Here is a 16,804-nt window from a genome sequence, read left to right on the forward strand (position 1 = left end):
CTGAGAGCAGCGCCGCCCCCGCCCGGCCGTGGGGCAGGTCCCCTCAGCCTGTCCGCCCGCCCCGCGAAGCACCGGGGCCTCCGTCGTCGCCAGGGCAACCGCTTCCCCGGCGCGGGGGAGGCGACGCGTGCTTCGCCCCCGCCCCCCTCCAGTGGGCAGCCCCGCTGCGTGGGAGCGGGCGTCCGGCTCCCGGCCTGCCCGCTAAGTGATTTGGAAACGTCTGAAGGCCCGGGTGGCGGGGGGGGGGGACCTTTGGAGCTGATTTGGCTGCCAACGTGAAAACGTTTCCGTTAAAAAAGGCCCGGGCCGAGGGCACTGCTCATGCACAGCAGGTGGGGAGGGGGCCTCAGCCCCGCGGCCCAGGCAGCAGGAAGGGCCCCTTCGGCGCGCCGGGGGCCCACGCCCACGAGACACGGCTGGACGCCCTCCTGAACACGGCGGCCACTGAGTGTAGTCGGGGGGGGCAGGGGCCACCTACGGGCGCCAGCGGGGACAAAAGCAAAGGACGGAGGCTCGGAGCACGGCGCCCGCAGGCCCGGCCTGGCCAAGCTGCCTGGAGACGCGAGCGCGGCCGGGAACGGAGGCTCTTAATTTGCAGGGAGCTCGTGGGAGCAGTGCCCAGCCAGACCCTAGAAGGCAAGAGCTGCTTTAAAATAGCCGCAGCAGCATGGCCTGGGGGGGAGGAGGCCGCTCCGGCTGCTGGGGGGCACCCAAAATAGCCACCGGCGGCCCCCACCCGGGGCGGCTGAGGGTGACCTCGCTCCTGGGATTCTTTACAAGGCAGCTGGGAAGGGGAGGCGGGGGCTGTTCTGCCTCCCCTTGGGACTGGGATGGGGCAGGGGGTCATGGAGGCTTCCCAGCACAGTGTGGTGCCCAGGGGCACGCCAGTTTGAGAGCAGAATCGCTGGTCCTAAAAGGACTCGCTCCCCAAGGCCCTGCCCTGCTAGAGCAGCTGAGCTCCAGCCTGCCGGGCTCTGTGGGGCAAGGGCAAGACGCAGGCGGCACCCGCGCCTGCTCGGGAACCCTCCCCCAGCCGCAGCAGCAAGTCCGGCTCGGGTCCATCGCACCCTGCAGCCGGGACCCAGCCTTGCCTGGCACACTCTGTATCTGCAGAGTAAGCGAGCCCAGGCGGCTCCCCTCCCCCAGCCTGCTGCCCGGCTCCATTTGGGGTTAGAACACTTATCAATTTTTTATTAGCTGGATAGGGGAAAAAAAAGTCCCCCCTCCCACCCAGCCCCGCGGGCTCCTGGCTTGCAGTCGAGGCTGGCGCTGGTGATGTGCCCAGGCCTGGCACACTGATGCCCCCACTCCAGCTGCTGTTCTAGTTCAAGTGCCTGTTTGTCAGCCCTCTCGACGCCTGGGCTTCTCCCTCCCAGACCTCCCGGTTCAGACACTATCACATCAAAGAAAAAGGCAAGAGCAGGGCAGGTTAGGATATGTTTCACATTGGAGGCAGTCAGTAAAGCAGAACACGGGGAGGGTCCCACTCAGCTGACAACCCAGGCGGCCCCGTAACACGATGCACAGGCGTGACGGTGCCTTCCTCACGCACGGAGAAGCACGGGCCTTTCGGAGCTGCCCACAGCATCGGGAGCTCGCCCCGTCTGACCCGGCTTGGGGGCTGCCTTGGGGTTGCACAGGCTGTGGGAAGCCACCTTCCAGCGGTGGACTGAGTCACAGCAAGAAGGGGCTGGTTGCACTGGTGGGAAGGGGGCAGCTGTCGCTCTCGGGGGGTGTCAGAAATCACGTCTTACAAAAATAGAATCCGTTTTGTTCCCCCTCCCCCCACCGCTTCCCCTCCACAGAAATCATCAGCGGTGCGAGGAGCCTGGAATGTGCTATAGTGTTGCATCGGTGACCTGCAGAGCAGACACTCCAGCGTGGCCACGGAAATCCTGGTAACCCTGCCACAGGTCAGGCTGGGAAGAGCTTGTGTTTTCCACCGCCAGGGAAGGAGGCATCCGGTGACTTGGGGAAGAACCATCTCAGACTGTTTGTCTCCCCGTTTTGAACAGGGATGGGAAGAAACCAGGCCCCCACCCCCTTCCCCACTGAAGTGTCAGGATCCAAAAAGTGAAGAGCTGCTTTCTGAAGGGCAGGTCTGGGCCCCCACGGGACACGTCCCCGCAACGTGTCTCTGGCGGTGGGGAACACAAGCCAGGTGGGATCAAGGCTTGAAAAATGCACTTGTGGCTGGTGGGGGCCTGAGTGGGGCAGCTCTGGAGTGAAACTGTTTCACTGTCCTGCTGTGGGCTCCAGGCCATCCACTCCCCTGGGAGGCCAAGGCAAGAATTAGGGCATGCTCTGCCCCCACCAGCATAGAGGGGGGACCCCAAGGTTTTCAGGGGGCACAGCCTGCTAAAAAATCCCTCCCAGAGCAGGGTGCAAGCACGTGGTGCTCGTTGGATCCTGGCCCAGCCCTGTCCTAGCAGTTGGCTTCCCCCCTCCAGGCCCTGCCTTCACCTGTTCTCCCCTCTCAGCCACTGGAGCATGTTTCATGCCCTGCTTCGGACACGCCACATGGTCTGCAGTCGAGGCAACAGTCTTGAGCAAGACGGAGCCTTGTGACCCAGACGGGCAGCTGTGCTTTCTGGTGACAGCAAGAAGCAAGTACAAGATGTGAGCGAACGGAAGCTTCTGACAGTCTCTTCCCTCTTTGATCTTTTCATTAGTTCTTTGGAAAACTCAAGGCAGCATCAGGAGCGTGGCACCGAGCTGGAGGCAGAAGCTGCCCCAGCAGAGGGGGGCCCAGCGTGGTCCAGCACGTGCGGCTCACAGGTACACGTCAAGCGTGTGCAGGATCATCTGGCGGCAGAGCGGGCAGTTGCGCTGGTAGACAGCCTGCTGCAGCAGGATCTCGGTGCACTCCTGGCACAGGCAGAGGTGGCGGCAGGGCAGCAGCAGCACCGTCTTGGTCTGGTCCTGGCAGATGACACACTTCTTGCGCTCCTCCTGCTCCTTCAGGAGCAGCCAGGGGTCCTCCCCATCCTCCACCGTTGCCGCATTGAGTTGTTCCTTCCCCGAGGCTCTTCCCCGCGACGTGCTCGGTTCCTCCCCAGGGACCACGGGGTGCTGCCCTGCCACAGTGCCCTGTGCATCCACGCCATGCTGCTCCTCAGGAGCTCTGGCTGGCAGCTGCCGGACCTGACGGGCACCCCCTGTTGCCTGCTGACTGGCTCCTGGTAGCCCCTGCCTGACAGGAGGGGCCGGCCTGGGGAGGGCTGCAGCTGCCCTCTGCCTTCCTTGAGCACCCACGGCTGGGCCCAGCAGCCCTGGAGGGGCCTGCGGGTTCGCTGCTCGGACTCCTCCGCTCCAGTTGGCCACTTGGAGGCTCCAGTCAGCCAGCCTGCGCCAAGCCTGGGAGCTCATGACCATGCCCAGTGTGAGGAGCACAACCTGGTAGAGGCGGCACATGTCCCGGCGCAGGCGGTGGTAGGAGGGGAAGGTGTTCAGGTAGCCCGAGGCCTGCATCGCCAGTGTCCACACCAGCTCGGGATTGAGGACCAGGGCGCTGAATGCCAGAACCAGGCCCAGCAAGACAAGGCCGTAGACGTTGAGGACGAAGGCGCTGAGCAGGAGCCTGGCGGCAGACACCAGCAGCTCGAAGGCCAGCTGGCAGGGCGACCACAGAAGGATGGCCACAGCCACGGCGCTGCTGGACACGTGCGCCAAGAAGGCGGCCAGCAGGTCCGTGACGCGCAGGAAAGGGCTGACAATGGAGTCCCAGAGCGCCAGCGCCAGGGCGAACAGGTTCTGGGTGCCGATGAGGCACATGTTGATGACGCTGTTCACCAGGTAGGCAAGGAGGCTCATGGTGATGGTGCACACCTCGCACGCCTGGCGCAGCAGCGCCTGGCCCGAGCCCAGCAGGTGCCAGAGCCCGCGGTGCACCGCCTCCCGGCCCCGCAGCGCCACGTGCGAGACCAGGTGCCCGGCCACCTTGAGGCTCTCCAGGCTGGCGGTGAAGCCCCGCAGCAGCCCGGCCAGGGCCTGCAGGGAGCCCAGCACCAGGCAGCAGACCATCTCCGCCAGGTAGAGCAGCGAGAAGAGGGCCCCATCCCAGCACTGCAGCGCCCCGGCCACCAGCGCCTGCGGCAGGCTGCACACGAAGGTCACCAGCCACAGCAGCACCGACACCAGCGTGGACACCAGGAAGAAGTTGACGTCCAGCACGAAGCCCACCACGTGCAGCACCAGGCCCACGCCGCGCAGGATCACGAACAGCAGCTCCATGGCAGGGCTGGCCGGGACCCGAGCAGGCCTGGGGGCGAGAGCGGGGTCAGCGAGTGTGGGGAAGGGGGCACCAGGGTGACCCCTGGCTGCTCCCTCCATGGGGGGCTGGGCCCTGAAGGGGGTGGCACTGGGGTCCCCGGTCAGATGGGGAGCCCCAGCTGGAGGGTCCTGGCTCTGAGTGAGGGTCCTGCACCATCTCCAGGTGGGAGGGGGTCCCACACTGGGGCGTAGGATTCTGGGCCAGGCCCATCTGGGGGTGGGTCTCCTGCAGCAGCTCCCTGGGGGTCCCAGATGGGGGGGTGGATTATGGGCAGGCCGGTGGGGGTCCCGGATTGGGGGGATTAGAGGGCAGGCCCAGCTGGGGGTCAAGGCCCGCGGGGGGTTCTCACCCTCCGCGCTTGCGGGGGGCCCGGCCCGTCCCCCCCGCGGGGGGGCTCAACCTCCACTTCTCCCCAGCACCCGCTCCGCTCCGCTGGGCGCCGCCATCTTGCGGGGGCGGGGCGGGGGCGCAGCCTATGGGAAGCGCAGGCCTACCTCCGCCGCTCTCGGATTGGTCGGTTTGAAGTACGCACGCGTCCCGGGGGCGGGACTGGCAGGGGTTCAGCCTCCTGGGATTGGCTAGTGGGGAGCGTGTAGCCCCGCCCCCCGGGGGCCTTTAAAGGGGCAGCTGCGCTTGGGTGGACGTGGGTCTGGAGTCCCACGGGCCTGGGTTGCCGCGCGGTTTTTCTCCGGGTAAAAATAAACTCGAAGCTTTGCTGAGACGCTCGGGGCCTCGGGCGGGACTATTCCAGCGGAAGCCATTAGCAGTGCAGTGCGGGCGGGTTAAACCCAGTCTGCAGCGCTGGGAAGCGGGCGCGTGGTGGCCAGGAGCAGCACACGGAGAGCCGGTTTGCAGGGCGAAGGGTAGCTTCATGGAGACCCCGAAAGCGAGAGGAGGGTGGTTAGCGCCTGTGGGACGGCGGGTTTAGGAGGGATCCGTGGATGCCACGAAGTTAACGGCTCCCGGAACAGGAGTGCCGCTGCCCGCCAGGCAGCTGGTTGCAAGCTTTGGCGCGGCGTCTACACACGATGCTGACTGCGCCGTAGCTCCGTGCGACCACGTGGCGCGAGGCGCCGCTACTGCGCAGTAGTAAAAAGTCACCGGCGTCGCCAAAAGCCGTTCAGAGACACCGCTGCAGGGGTAGTGCGCAGTCGTTTAGTACTTGCATGTGCATTACCAACGGACTGCGCAGCCGGCGTCTCGTGTAGACGCACCCTGGGTGCAGCAGGAGTCGAAGGAGGTTGCAAGTGCACCACTGTGCCCCTGCCCCCATTCACCTCTGCGCATGGGCAAAAATTGCCTGAACTCTCCCTGAATTGTGATGGGTTTTTCCTTGGCTGTTACTGCACGGGAGAGAGATCTGGGAGTCCCAGCAGACAGTCACTTGCAAACATCGGCTTGGTGCTCAGCAGCCATCAAAAAGGCAGATAAAACATTTGGGATTATTAAGAAGAGGTTCATAAACAAAGCAGAACTGTCATGATGCCTCTTTAAATCCGTGGGGCGTCCCTACCTGAGAGGCTGTGCCCAGTTTTGGTCCCCATGCCTCAAAAATGATAAGAGCTAGAGAAGGGCAGCAACGAGGATGCATGGTGTTGTGGGGCCTCCAGACTGGCAAGCCCAGGCCTGTTCAGTTTAGAAAAGAGACACTTGCGGGGGACAAGATAAGGGTCTACAAAGTTTGCTAAGGGTAAACTAAGGATTACCAGGGTTCACTAAGGGTTACTCAGATTGGATGAATGGACTGTAAGGCAGGAGTGTTGGGCTCAGTGAGCTGTGATCAATAGCTCGATGTCTAGCTGGCAGCCGGCATCAAGTGGAGTGTCCCAGGGGTCAGTCCCGGGGTCGGTGTTGTTCGATGTCTTCATCAGCAACCTGGAAGATGGGATGGATGCACCCTCAGCAAGTTTGCAGATGACACGAAGCTGGGGGGAGGAGTAGATATGCTGGAGGACAGTGCTAGGACTGAGAGAGACCTTGGCAAATTGGAGGATTGGGCCAAAAGAAATTTCATGAGGTTCAATAAGGACAAGTGCAAAGTCCTGCGCTTAGAAAGGAAGGATCCCATGCACCAGTTCAGGCTGGGGGTGACTGGCTAAGTAGCAGCAGCTCTGCAGAAAAGGACCTGGGGGTGACAGTGGACAATAAACTGAACAGGAGCCAGCAATGTGCCCTTGTTGCCAAGAAGGCTAATGGCATCCTGGGCTGCATTGATAGGAGTGTTGTCAACAGATCGAGAGCAGTGATTCTTCCCCTCTGTTTTGCAGTGTGAGGCCACATCTGGAGTCCTGTGTCCAGTGGAGGGCCCCCCACTACAGATAGGATGTGGACACATTGGAGAGACTCTAGTGGAGGGCAACAAAAATGGTTTGGGGGCTGGGGCACATAACTTGAGAGGCTGAAGGAACTGGGCTTATTTAGTCTGCAGAAGAGAAGACCGGGGGGGATCGAATAGCAGCCTTCAACTCCCTGCAGGAGGGTTGCAAAGAGGATGGAGCTGGGCTGTCCTCAGTGGTGGCAGGTGACAGAGCAAGGAGCAATGGGCTCCAGTTGCAACAAGGGAGGTTTAAGTTGGATATTAGGAAAAACCTCACTAGGAGGGTGGTGAAGCACTGGAACAGGCTTCCCAGAGAGGAGGTGCAGTCTCCATCCTTGGAGGTTTTTAAGGCTCAGCTAGACACAGCCTTGTCTGGGATGATGTATTTGGGGCTGGTCCTGCTTTGAGCACAGGTTTAACTAGCTGTGACCTCCTGAGCTCCCTTCCAGCCCTCGTTTTCTATGATTCTAAAATACTAAGTGGCGAGGAAAAAGTAGATAGGGAATTATTACTCTCTCTCACCACACAAGAACTAGAGGTGTGTATGGCAGGGCTGGGCAAAATGCGGCCCGGGGGCCAGATGCAGCCTGCCAGGCCAATCTGTCTGGCCCTTGGGGCCCCTAAAAATTTCAGAAAATTCATATTTATCTGCCCTGGGCTGCCTGTCATGCAGCCCTCGATGGCTTGCCAAAACTCAGTAAGCGCCCCTCTGCCCAAAATAATTGCCCGCCCCTGGGCTACGGGCTGGCCGCCTGGATCAATTAGCCATCTGGCAACAAGCTGCCTGTGTAAGGGGCCTCAGCTGGCAGGCAACCAGCAAGAATGAGGGGAAGTTTGACTAGATGACGATATAAAAGTGCAGGGGAGGAAGTAGGGGTGGGGTATTTGGAGTGGGAAGTGTTTGTGTGGGGATAGAGGGTTCCTTGAAGGAAGGCTGCAGTGTGAGAGTGAGCTCTTGCTGGAAGTGTTTATTTTAGAGGTGTTTTGTATTTACAACTGAGCCATTCAGGAGGTTACAGCTTGCATTTTGGAGCCCAGAGAAAGACTGTTGCTGGGACCAGATTTAAGGGCTTGAGGACTGATTAGAGCCGGGCTGACTGGCCACTTGCTACAGAGTCACACATTGAAACCAGTAGGTAATAAGTTCAAAATAAGCAAAAGGAAGTTCTTGTTCATGTAGCATGTTGAAGTGTGGAACTCATGGCCACCAGATGTGGTGGAAGCTCATAGTTTAGCCAGCTTTGAAAAAGATTAGACATGATATTCTTGGAGGAATGCCTCTATTCTTGGGCACTGGTAGCTAGAGAATGAGGGGCGCAGCCTCTGAATCCGAGTTCCTTGACCTTAAATGCTGATGGCTGCAAGTTGGAGAGGAGCTGTGGGGGAAAAACTCTGGTCACAGTCTGTTCACTCCCTTTCACTGTCTGCCCGTGGGCAAGAGACTTGCAGTCTGATTCATTAAGTGGTGAGCCTTATGTTATTACTTTAAATCCCCCTGCCCCCCCACCCCCATGCATGCATTTCTGGGGTTGAGTGATTTACCTGAAGAAGCCTGGGCAGACTCCTCCCCAACCTGAAGCTTGTTTTCTTGAGTGGCCTAGGGGCTGCCCCCCAGGCCTGTGTGCTATGTACAGAGCCCTAAATAAGGGACTGAGTTGAGCTGGGGCTATCAAGCCAAATCTACCTTTGGTCACCTCAAACCACACATCTCTGCCATTGAGGGACTCTCCTGAAGCAGCTTTGCAGGGCGCTATCCCGAGCCAAAGACTGGGTTCAGAGGCTAGGGACAGAAACTATACACAAACCAGTAAAAGTGAGCAAAGTCCGGTTCAAATCCGTAAGATAACAGCGGTTTAGTCCATATAATCCATGTCTAAAATGGTTGTAACCAGTTTAAGATAAACCTGGCTGGATGTAGCATCAGAGTGAACTGATGTAAGTTAATTCAGTTTCAGGCTTCAGCATCATGGTCGCAGCCCTTTGCTCTGCGCCTCTCTCTTGCCCACCTGTGTCCAGGCTGGAGAAGGGACGGATGTGTTCCTGGGGCTCCAGGTGGGGGGCTGCTACTTGCCTACCCAGGCTGCAGCTCCCTGCAGGCACTGGAGACAAATCCTTACACCAGCCAGGTGGTTAGACCTGGCCCCAGTCACCCTTTCTGTGTTGCTGTTGGGGTGGGCATCCCCAGGGGCTGGCACAGCTGGCAGTGCTCCTGTCCTCCCTGCCAGCACTTGGCAGGATGCCTGGAGGCCAGGGGGCTGTCAGGGTCCCTGGGGGGCCAGCAGCCTGCTCTGGGCACAGCCAGCCCCACTGCCCTGGTCCCAGCTCCTTGCTGGTGTCACTCAACCCAAGCCCAGCCTGGCCATGGTACGCCCAGGCTGCCGCAGGGCGCCTCGGACCCTTGTAGCAGCAGATCTAGCACCTGCCCCCACCTCGAGGCTTCCTTCCCTCCGTCCTAGCTCCAATTTCTGGCACGTGCCCTCCCGGGCTTGCCCCCAGCTCTGCACACGAGCCGCTGTGTCCTGTCCCCTCCCATCCCCTCCACTGCCGGGCTGGAGCTGCTTTGGGCATTTATGGTAATGTTTGGATTGCTTTCATTTAAAAAAAAAAAAAAAAGAAAGAAAGAAAGAAACAGTCGTCCCTGCTGCCTGAGCCTGGGTCCCTGAGCAGGAGGGAAGAGACATGGTGTCCTGGGACCCGCTGGCCCCCCTGCCCCTGCTTCCTCCCTGCCCCGCGCGCTTCTCTGGAGCTGCTGGCTGGTCTTCCCCCATGCCCTGCTCTGGGTCCCCTAGCATCAGCTCTGCTCCCCCGCACCGACCACCCCATAGAGGATGCAGGGTTCCCCATAAGCCCGACCAAGAGGGGCTCATCCAGCCTCACGGGGTGAAGGGAGCAACCTGCCCCTCACCTGCTCTGTCCCCAGCAGGTCCCACGCTCCCTGCCTGGCCTCCTGCACCTACCCCCGCCCCACGAGCGTTGTTATTGCAGGTGGTGCCTGGAGGTCCCCCTGCCTGGCCCCAGTGCCGCCCCGGCAGCTGTGCTAACAGCAGCAGTAGCAGGCGTGAAGCCCAGCGCCGGCCCTTTGAACACGGCCCCTCACCGGGCCACCCACCCTCCTCTAACCCACAGGAACAAGTGAGCTCCCGGCCCCGGCTTGCGTCAGGGCCTGCCGTTCTGGAGAGGCAATTAGCCTGCTCTAACCTCGTTAGGGCCCAGTTATGCCCATTTAGATGTGTGCAGCAGAACAGCCACGGCCCCCCCAGGTCCCGCGCTCAGTGGGCACTGTGGGTGGCCAGGATCCCAGACAGCTGCAGCCAGCGCCGAGCCCAGGGGAATTGGGACCTGCTGGGCAGAACTGGTGCTGGAGCCTTTCCCATGCCAAGCCGTTGGCCAGGAGTGCGGGGTCCCTGTGAGCGTGGGAAGGGGGAGAAGGGCTCCTCCCATCTCCCGGGTGGGATGGGGCAGCTGCTGAGGGAAGGAGGGGCGCTCTTTCCCAGCGCTGGCTCGAGTCTAGGCAATTGCATTTGGGCCAGAGCGGTGCCCGGCTCCTGGCTCAGGGTGCAGCTGCCACGCTTTGTGCCTCGGTTTACCCAGGTGACAAGCAGGACTCCGCGTGGCGCCTGCAGCAGCGCCGGTCCGGGATTGATGGGAGGCTGCAGGGGTCCTTCGGCAGCAGGGCCAGTGGCTGGGCGGGTGGGTCCTCAGCTTCGCAGACATGCAGGTGGATGTGGGGCAGAGGCAACCACCGCTGCCCAGCCCCCCACATCACTGCCCCCTTGTCAGCCTGCCGAGCCAAGGGCCTGGCCTTGGCACTACATCACTTGGCTCAGAGCTGCCTCTTCCCGGCTCGCTCAGACTGAGCTCATCGCCGTGCTGAGAACTGCGGTTGAACGGGCTCCCGTGCAGGTGGCTTCCTGGAAATGAGGCATGAGCCAGCAGGGCTTGGGGGGCGAGTGAGCCAGCTCTGCACAAAGCCAGGCTCAAAGGCAGTACACAGGCATGGCGAGTGCATGGGGTCTCAGAGGCATGCCAGGAGAGGGGTCAGGATTGAGCTGGGGGCACAGAGGGGCTGGGAGGGCCCGAGCACAGCCGTGGGGACGGCGGTGGAGCCATGGTCGGGATCCGGGAGCGCTGGATCCGTGCATCCGGGGGGCTGCAGAGCTGGGCCAGGCGTGCAGCCGCGAGGCCTGGGCTGGGAGCCCTGCAGCAGCAGGGTGAGGCGGCTGGAGGGCAGGCCCCGAGGGAGGCAGGGTCCGGGCTGCGTGGGCGTCGGAGGAATGGGAAGCATGAGCCTGCTCGGAGAGGCAGGGCCCGGAGTCTCGTCCAGGCTGCGGGGAGCACAGGAGGGGCGGCTTGTGCGGAGCCCCCCTGCACCGGCTGTGTGCAGAGGAGCCTCTGTGTGCGGAGCAAGGGGCTGCTCAATGCCGGCTCCCACTCCACCTCCTGGCAGGATCAGGCTCCAGCGAGACCCAGGGACCAAGGCAACCCCAGCCCCTCCAGGAAGAGGCACTTTCCTTTCCCAGCCTTTGTGCGACTCACATCTCTGCGATGAGGCAGGAGCTTCCGCGGGGAGGGGGATGCATCCTTTCTGGACCCTCTCCAGCAAAGCCCTGGGAAAGCCCTGGAGCAGGCAGCGCTTGGGAACGCTCGCTGCGCAGGCAGGGGGCTGGGGGACGAACGTGGCCCGGTCTCTGTGACTCAGTTTCCCTGCCCCACTGTACAAAGTGCTCTGAGCCCAGCCAGCCGCCCGTGTGCTGTTGCTAATGCCCCCCCAGCAGCTGCCTGCCAGGCTGGGGGGTGGAGATGGGGGAGCAAGAGACACGGCACCTGGGGCAATGTGCGGCGCAATGCTGGGCAAGGCCGTGATCCCGTACTGGCCTCGGGCAAGGGCTCTACCCCTCGGCATCATGGAGAGGAGGGCACGACGCTGCCCGGGGGGGGACCTGGGCGTCCTGGCCCCTCCGGGAGACAGGGGCAGGGATGAATGGAGCTGCCTCCTTTGGCAGCTCCGCCCTGGCCAGCTCCTCATCCCCAGCAGGGCCAGAGACAAAGAGGCCCCAGCTCCTGCCTGCCACCTGGGCCCAGCCCCTGGCCCAGTGCCCCCTGCCTCGGATTAATGAGCCGATTGAGGCAGGACGGGGCCAGGCTGGAGGCAGCTGCTCCCTCCCTCCCCACGGATAATCTGCCTTTGTGCGGGCGGCGTGGGGCACAAAGGGGCCTTTGCTGTGCGGAGCTGGGCTGGGCGGCTCGGCACTCTCCCAAGGAAGAGGCGGGATAAATATAGCTGCTGGCTTTGCTCCCGGCCCCTTTCCTCTGGGAAACCCGCTCTGGCCCCCGCTCCGCACTGCTTCCCCTGCCGGCTGCGGGGCCCCAGGGCAGCAGGTGCCTCCTGCCTGCGGACGCGGCGATCCCCCCTTCCCTGCGCGCACCGAGGGGCCAGCGCCGGGCAGGGGCAGCTGGGCCTGGCAGCCCCGCGGCAGGCGCCTTGCAAGTCTCAGGTGGTTGTCTGCATGCAGATGCGCCCGTGGGCCGAGGGGGCTGTGCCCTGCTGCCAGCCTGCCCGTCGGGGACTCGGGCTGGTGGAGGGTACCCCAGTTGGCAGCACAGTGTCTTGGGGGGCTAGGCTCCTGGGATGGGTCTGAGGCCCGGGCTCCCATGCTGCCCTCCCCCTGGGAGAGATGGGGTGACATGCCTGGCACTGGGCTTGGAGATGGGGACACTCCAGCCGCAGGGCGTCATCCTTCAGCCCCTTCCTGATGCCAGGGTCCAGGGGAAGGAGCAGGGCACTTGAGGCATCAACCTGGCCCTAATCACAACTCCAGCTGCTACTTTGTTTCTTGCCAGGGCCATTTCCCCCTCCTCTCACATCCTTCCTTCCGCCGGCCAGCACCCGCGCCCCATCTTGATTTTCCAAGACACTATAAACAAAGGCTATTGTAGCCATGGTTAGTAATCCCCAAATAAAGAATGAGGAGAGCGGCCGGAGAATAGGAGCTGGGCGGTGGGGAGAGCGCAGGGCCTGCACCTCTGCCGGCTGGGGGCTTCGGCCCAGCAAAGCACCCGGGGTGGTTGGAGGGCACAGGGCACCTCGTGGCTTGGTGCCTTGATACCCCTTGGCTGCAGACAGTCATCTCGTGGCTTTGTTAGGCAGCTGAAACTGCCAGCGGCCACGGGAAGCAGTGGGCAAGCTAGAGCCACGCCAAGGTCCCTATAGGTCACGTGCGGGGCAACAGGGGTTCGCGCCCACCCCACCCCCTTAGTCCTCCTCTGGGGCATTGGGGAGCCAGCGCGGTGCTCCGGAGGGAGGGGGCAGGGCGGGGGTCCGGCCATGGAGCTGGGGGGCACGAATGAGCCAGGCTTCTGCCCAGCTGCCTTCCCTCAGCCGAGCCCCCGGCAGGAAGTGAGTCCTGCTGAATAATTCATCGCTCCCGGCTCATCTGCGATGGCTCATTGAGAGCCCCAGACCCCGGCTGGAAGGAGCTGACCCCCCTCTCCCCTCCGCTCTGTCTGCCATCGACCGCACAGCAGTGATGCTCCTGGCAGGGGGGACTGTGGACCGGCAGGGCCATCTCCCGCCCCGACTCCCATCCCAGAGGGGAGCCGGGTGGCTCCCAGCCCTGCCTGAGCTCAGGCTGCAGTATCCAGAGACCCCAGGGCCAGGGTGGGGTTGGCTGGGGGCTGCAGTTCCTGCTGTCTTCTGGCTCGGCCCCGGGGACACAACAGGGGTTTTTTGTCTGCAGGAGGGGGAGCAAATGTCCCCAGCCCTGTGGTCCTGTAGCTTGCAGGGCAGGTGGACTCAGAGCAGCCCAACCCTGTCCAGACAGAGCCCCGATGCAGGGCCGTGCTCTGAGGGTCCCACCAGGCTCCTCTGCCCATGGGCGTTGCAGCCCCCGGCCCTTAGCCCAAATCGGCCCCAGGTCCAGCAAGCACGGGGATGGGGGATGGCAATCACGAGCTCAGCGGCGCTCAGAGAAGGTCAGATAAGCTGAGGGTAAACAGGCCGTGAGGCTCCAGCTCCTGGCAGTGTTTGCCCAGCCCTGTGCGTCTGCAGACTGCAATCACCCTGGTGAGCTCTCACGCCTCATGGGGACTCCCTGCATCTTCATGTGGGCATGGTTGGAGAGGGTCGAGCTGGTCACCGCCGGCAGCAGCAACTCCCCCCACCGTGCCAGAGCAGCCAGGGCAGATGTGCCCATCGTCACAGCGCTTGGAGCAGAGCCTGCTCGGCCTGGCTCAGCACCCCCCAGGTGGGTGGGAGCAGCTGGATGGAGCTGTGAGGGTCCTGCACCCAGCTCTGAGGGGGATGTTTCCCTGCTGCCTCGCCTTTCACGGGGCAATGGAGAGCCCGGCCCACCCTGGGGCACTGGGGACAAGGACACCAGACTCCTGGGTCCCCGTCGTGCAGAGGTGCAAACAGCTGTGGCCACCCTCTCCCAGCTGCCTGAGCCCTGCTCTGCTGCCCCGGGCACCAGAGCCGTGCTGGTGCAGTAAGGCTCGGGCCCAGGGCTTGGTCGGACCGGGGCTTGTGCCCACGGGGCCTCAGTGCCAGGAGAGCCGGGGGGGGGGCAGCAGCAGATCTGCGGGCTGGGGCTTGAAGAGGTTTCCCCTCCCCAGGCACATCCCGTGATCCTGCAACACCTGTGCCCCAGCACCCTGCATGTGCACATGTCTAGCTCCATCCCAGCTGTCGCATGGGTCTCCGCCAGCCCTTTTCCCCGTGTTTGTTTGGACAAGCAACTGCAGCTCAGCCAAACCCATTAAATAAGCAAATAAATAAGGCGGCCAGAGACAGGGCCCAGAGCTCCCTTGTGCCCTGCTCCCTTGCACATGTCATGCCCCTCCCAGCTCCCCATTCCCGCTCCCACCCTCCCAGGCAGGCAGTGGGGACCTGTGGCCCCAAACCAGGCATATCGCCGATGCCCGGAGCCCCTCGTGCAACCTCAAATCTGCACGTCCTCCCGTGACGCCACTGGGAGGTTGCTTCAAGGCCTCCGTTTCGGCAACACTTGGGTTCAGAGGCCACCGGATTGTCCAGCCCCGAGGCCTTGGGGATGGGACAGGGTCCACGCGGGGTTTGCAATGACTCCACTTATCTAGCGCAAGCAGGCTGAAGGAGAGGTGAGGGCCACTGCACACAGAGATGGTATCGTGATGGGCCCCAGCAGCTCTGTTTGCCCTAGGGCAAAGGTTGCATCTTGTCCCGGGATGCAGACTACCCCAGCCGCCTCCCAGCACAGCTCCTTGGGCACATGGAGGCATCCTCCTCTCTCCAGGGCACCAGGGTTGGGGCAGAGCTTGCTGAACCATCCTGGGAAAGCAGAGGGGCAGGTCCCCACGCCACGGGTGCCTGACTGTCCCCAGCCTGGCACGCTGCAGGAGCCGTCCCCACGGTCTGCCTTGCCTTTCGCTGCTTCGGCAGGCGCGAGACCCCGGGGGGGAAACGGCTGCGCGGGGAATCGCCGCCCCTGGGACGTCAGGGATGCCAGGACACCCCCCACGCACACACCGGGCCCGGACAAAGAGCAAGCGAGGGCCTGACACCAGCCAGCCGCAGCCACGAGTTCCTTTCCGGGAACAGGCCCCGGCAGTATACACAAAGCTGCGCGGCGGCTGCACGCCCAGGGCACCATCTGGCTGTCTGGCGAACGTGACAAAACGCCCTCCATCTGCCACGGCCGGTTGAGACGCTGCCTCTGTGCACGTGTGCGTGTGTGTGTGTAATTGCCTGTGTGCGGGCAGGCGCTGTTCTGCACATGTGTGCATGGGGGCGTGGGTGTGCACGCCTGGATTTATGTTTTGAAGTAGGCATGGACGTGGGCACCTTTGGGAGGTGTGTGTGTGTGTGTGTGGGGGGGGGGGGCATTTGCGTGTGTGTGTATCTGCATTTGCAGCTGTTTGCATGCACACTGCGGGGCTGTGCGTGTGTGTGCGCAGCTTGCATCCGTGCCTGCCTTTCCGGGCTCTCCCTGCCAGCCGCCAGCCGCCCGGGTGCATCCCTCTCTGGTAGCGGGCAGCTCTGCTGCGTCAGGTGATGGATGCATCGCGCCCCTCTAACAGGCTGGCGGGAGCCGCGCTCCAGGGACCGCGGTGCAGCCGCTGCCAGCCCCCCCGCCCTGGTCCACGCCACTGCCCGGAACCTTATCGCAAGCCAGTGATGCCATTTTAAGCCCCTAATCTTATTTAGGGAGAGTTAGTCATTTCTGATGAATCATCTCAGGCCTTTCGGCTAGGCGTGGGGGCTGGAAGGCCAGCCAGAGAAGCAGCGGGCAGCAGGGGATTGTCGGGCAGAGAGAGGGCCAAGGGGAAGGGTATGAACAGCCCCGGGGCACCGGGAAGGGCCACAGGGGCAAGGAGGGTGCGGAGCAGCCCCTAGCCCACCCTCACCTCCCCAGCCATGCAGCAGCTCTTCCCCACCCAAAGGCGTATCAGTGTGCACACAGGGAAACCGAGGCGCAGAGTGCTGGATGCTGGCTGGCATCCTGCCTGAGAGCTGGGCATAGGGCCAGGCGTGCCAGGGTTGGTCCCTGCTCCAACCTCACCAGCCAGCGCCCCCCGGGCAGGGGCAGGGATGCTGCGTCCGTCTCCCACGGCGCTCTCCTTTTCCCCTGAGGCCTCGCATGTGGCAGCCTTGCGGGTGATGCCCAGCCCAGCTTGGCAGGGAGGTGCTGTGGAGAGGAAGGGGGCTGCCGGTGCCCCCCAGGAAGGCTGGTGGCTGGAGAGCGGAGACCTTTGCACCTGAGCGAAGCCTCAGGCTGGATAAGGGGAGCCCCACCGGCCTGGGACAAGGGGGCTCCCCAGGGCAGGCAAAGACCCATGTTTCGCCTCCCAGCCTCCTCCCCACACGCCGGGCTGGCGGAGCAGGGGTGGCAGCCAGCCAGGACAGGAACCCCGTGTCCCAGCCAGCGCGCCACTGGTGCGGATAGGTTTGTTACGGCCTTCCAGCAGGTCTGGTCTGCCCGGGCCCCGCGGGCTGCTCGGGGCCAATTATTGCAGGCAGGGGCTCAGATGCAGGGAAAATGAACAACAAACGGAGGGCTCTCAGCTTGGGCAGCAGCTGAGGCCTGGGTCAGCGGTGCAGCTGGTGCTGCAGTCAGAGGCCGGCGGGTGCCGGGCGCCCCCCTTCCCCGAGCCCGCCTGCAACAGCTGCGCGGGGCTGCAGCCGGCTCCGTGCCGCTTCCGCGAGCCGAGCAGGCCGGGGGGCAGCCCCGCGCCCTGGG

At 63.2% G+C, this 16,804-nt stretch overlaps 2 protein-coding genes across 2 annotated transcripts in view; one reads left to right on the forward strand and one right to left on the reverse strand.

Annotated features, from left to right (window-relative positions):
* Positions 1-16,804, forward strand: part of MCAM (melanoma cell adhesion molecule) — a 36,541-nt gene that overhangs the window by 10,282 nt on the left and 9,455 nt on the right. Inside the window, exon 2 of the mRNA XM_019547078.1 lies at positions 5,346-5,358. Coding sequence (XP_019402623.1) covers positions 5,346-5,358 — 13 coding nt within the window. The remainder of the gene's footprint in view (positions 1-5,345; positions 5,359-16,804) is intronic.
* Positions 1,426-4,868, reverse strand: RNF26 (ring finger protein 26). Its single transcript, XM_019547081.1, has 2 exons — positions 4,623-4,868; positions 1,426-4,261 (listed from the first exon to the last, which is right to left on the reverse strand). The coding sequence occupies exon 2, from the start codon at positions 4,231-4,233 to the stop codon at positions 2,773-2,775; it is 1,461 nt and encodes a 486-aa protein (XP_019402626.1). The 5' UTR covers positions 4,234-4,261; positions 4,623-4,868; the 3' UTR covers positions 1,426-2,772.

Source organism: Crocodylus porosus, unplaced genomic scaffold, assembly GCF_001723895.1.
Source record: "Crocodylus porosus isolate Cpor-Errol unplaced genomic scaffold, CroPor_comp1, whole genome shotgun sequence".
In the NCBI taxonomy this organism is placed as follows: Eukaryota; Metazoa; Chordata; order Crocodylia; family Crocodylidae; genus Crocodylus; species Crocodylus porosus.

What these genes read in the sequence shown, in the direction of transcription:
- RNF26 (XM_019547081.1), bottom strand. Translation starts at nt 4,233, where the DNA reads ATGGAGCTGCTGTTCGTGATCCTGCGCGGCGTGGGCCTGGTGCTGCAC.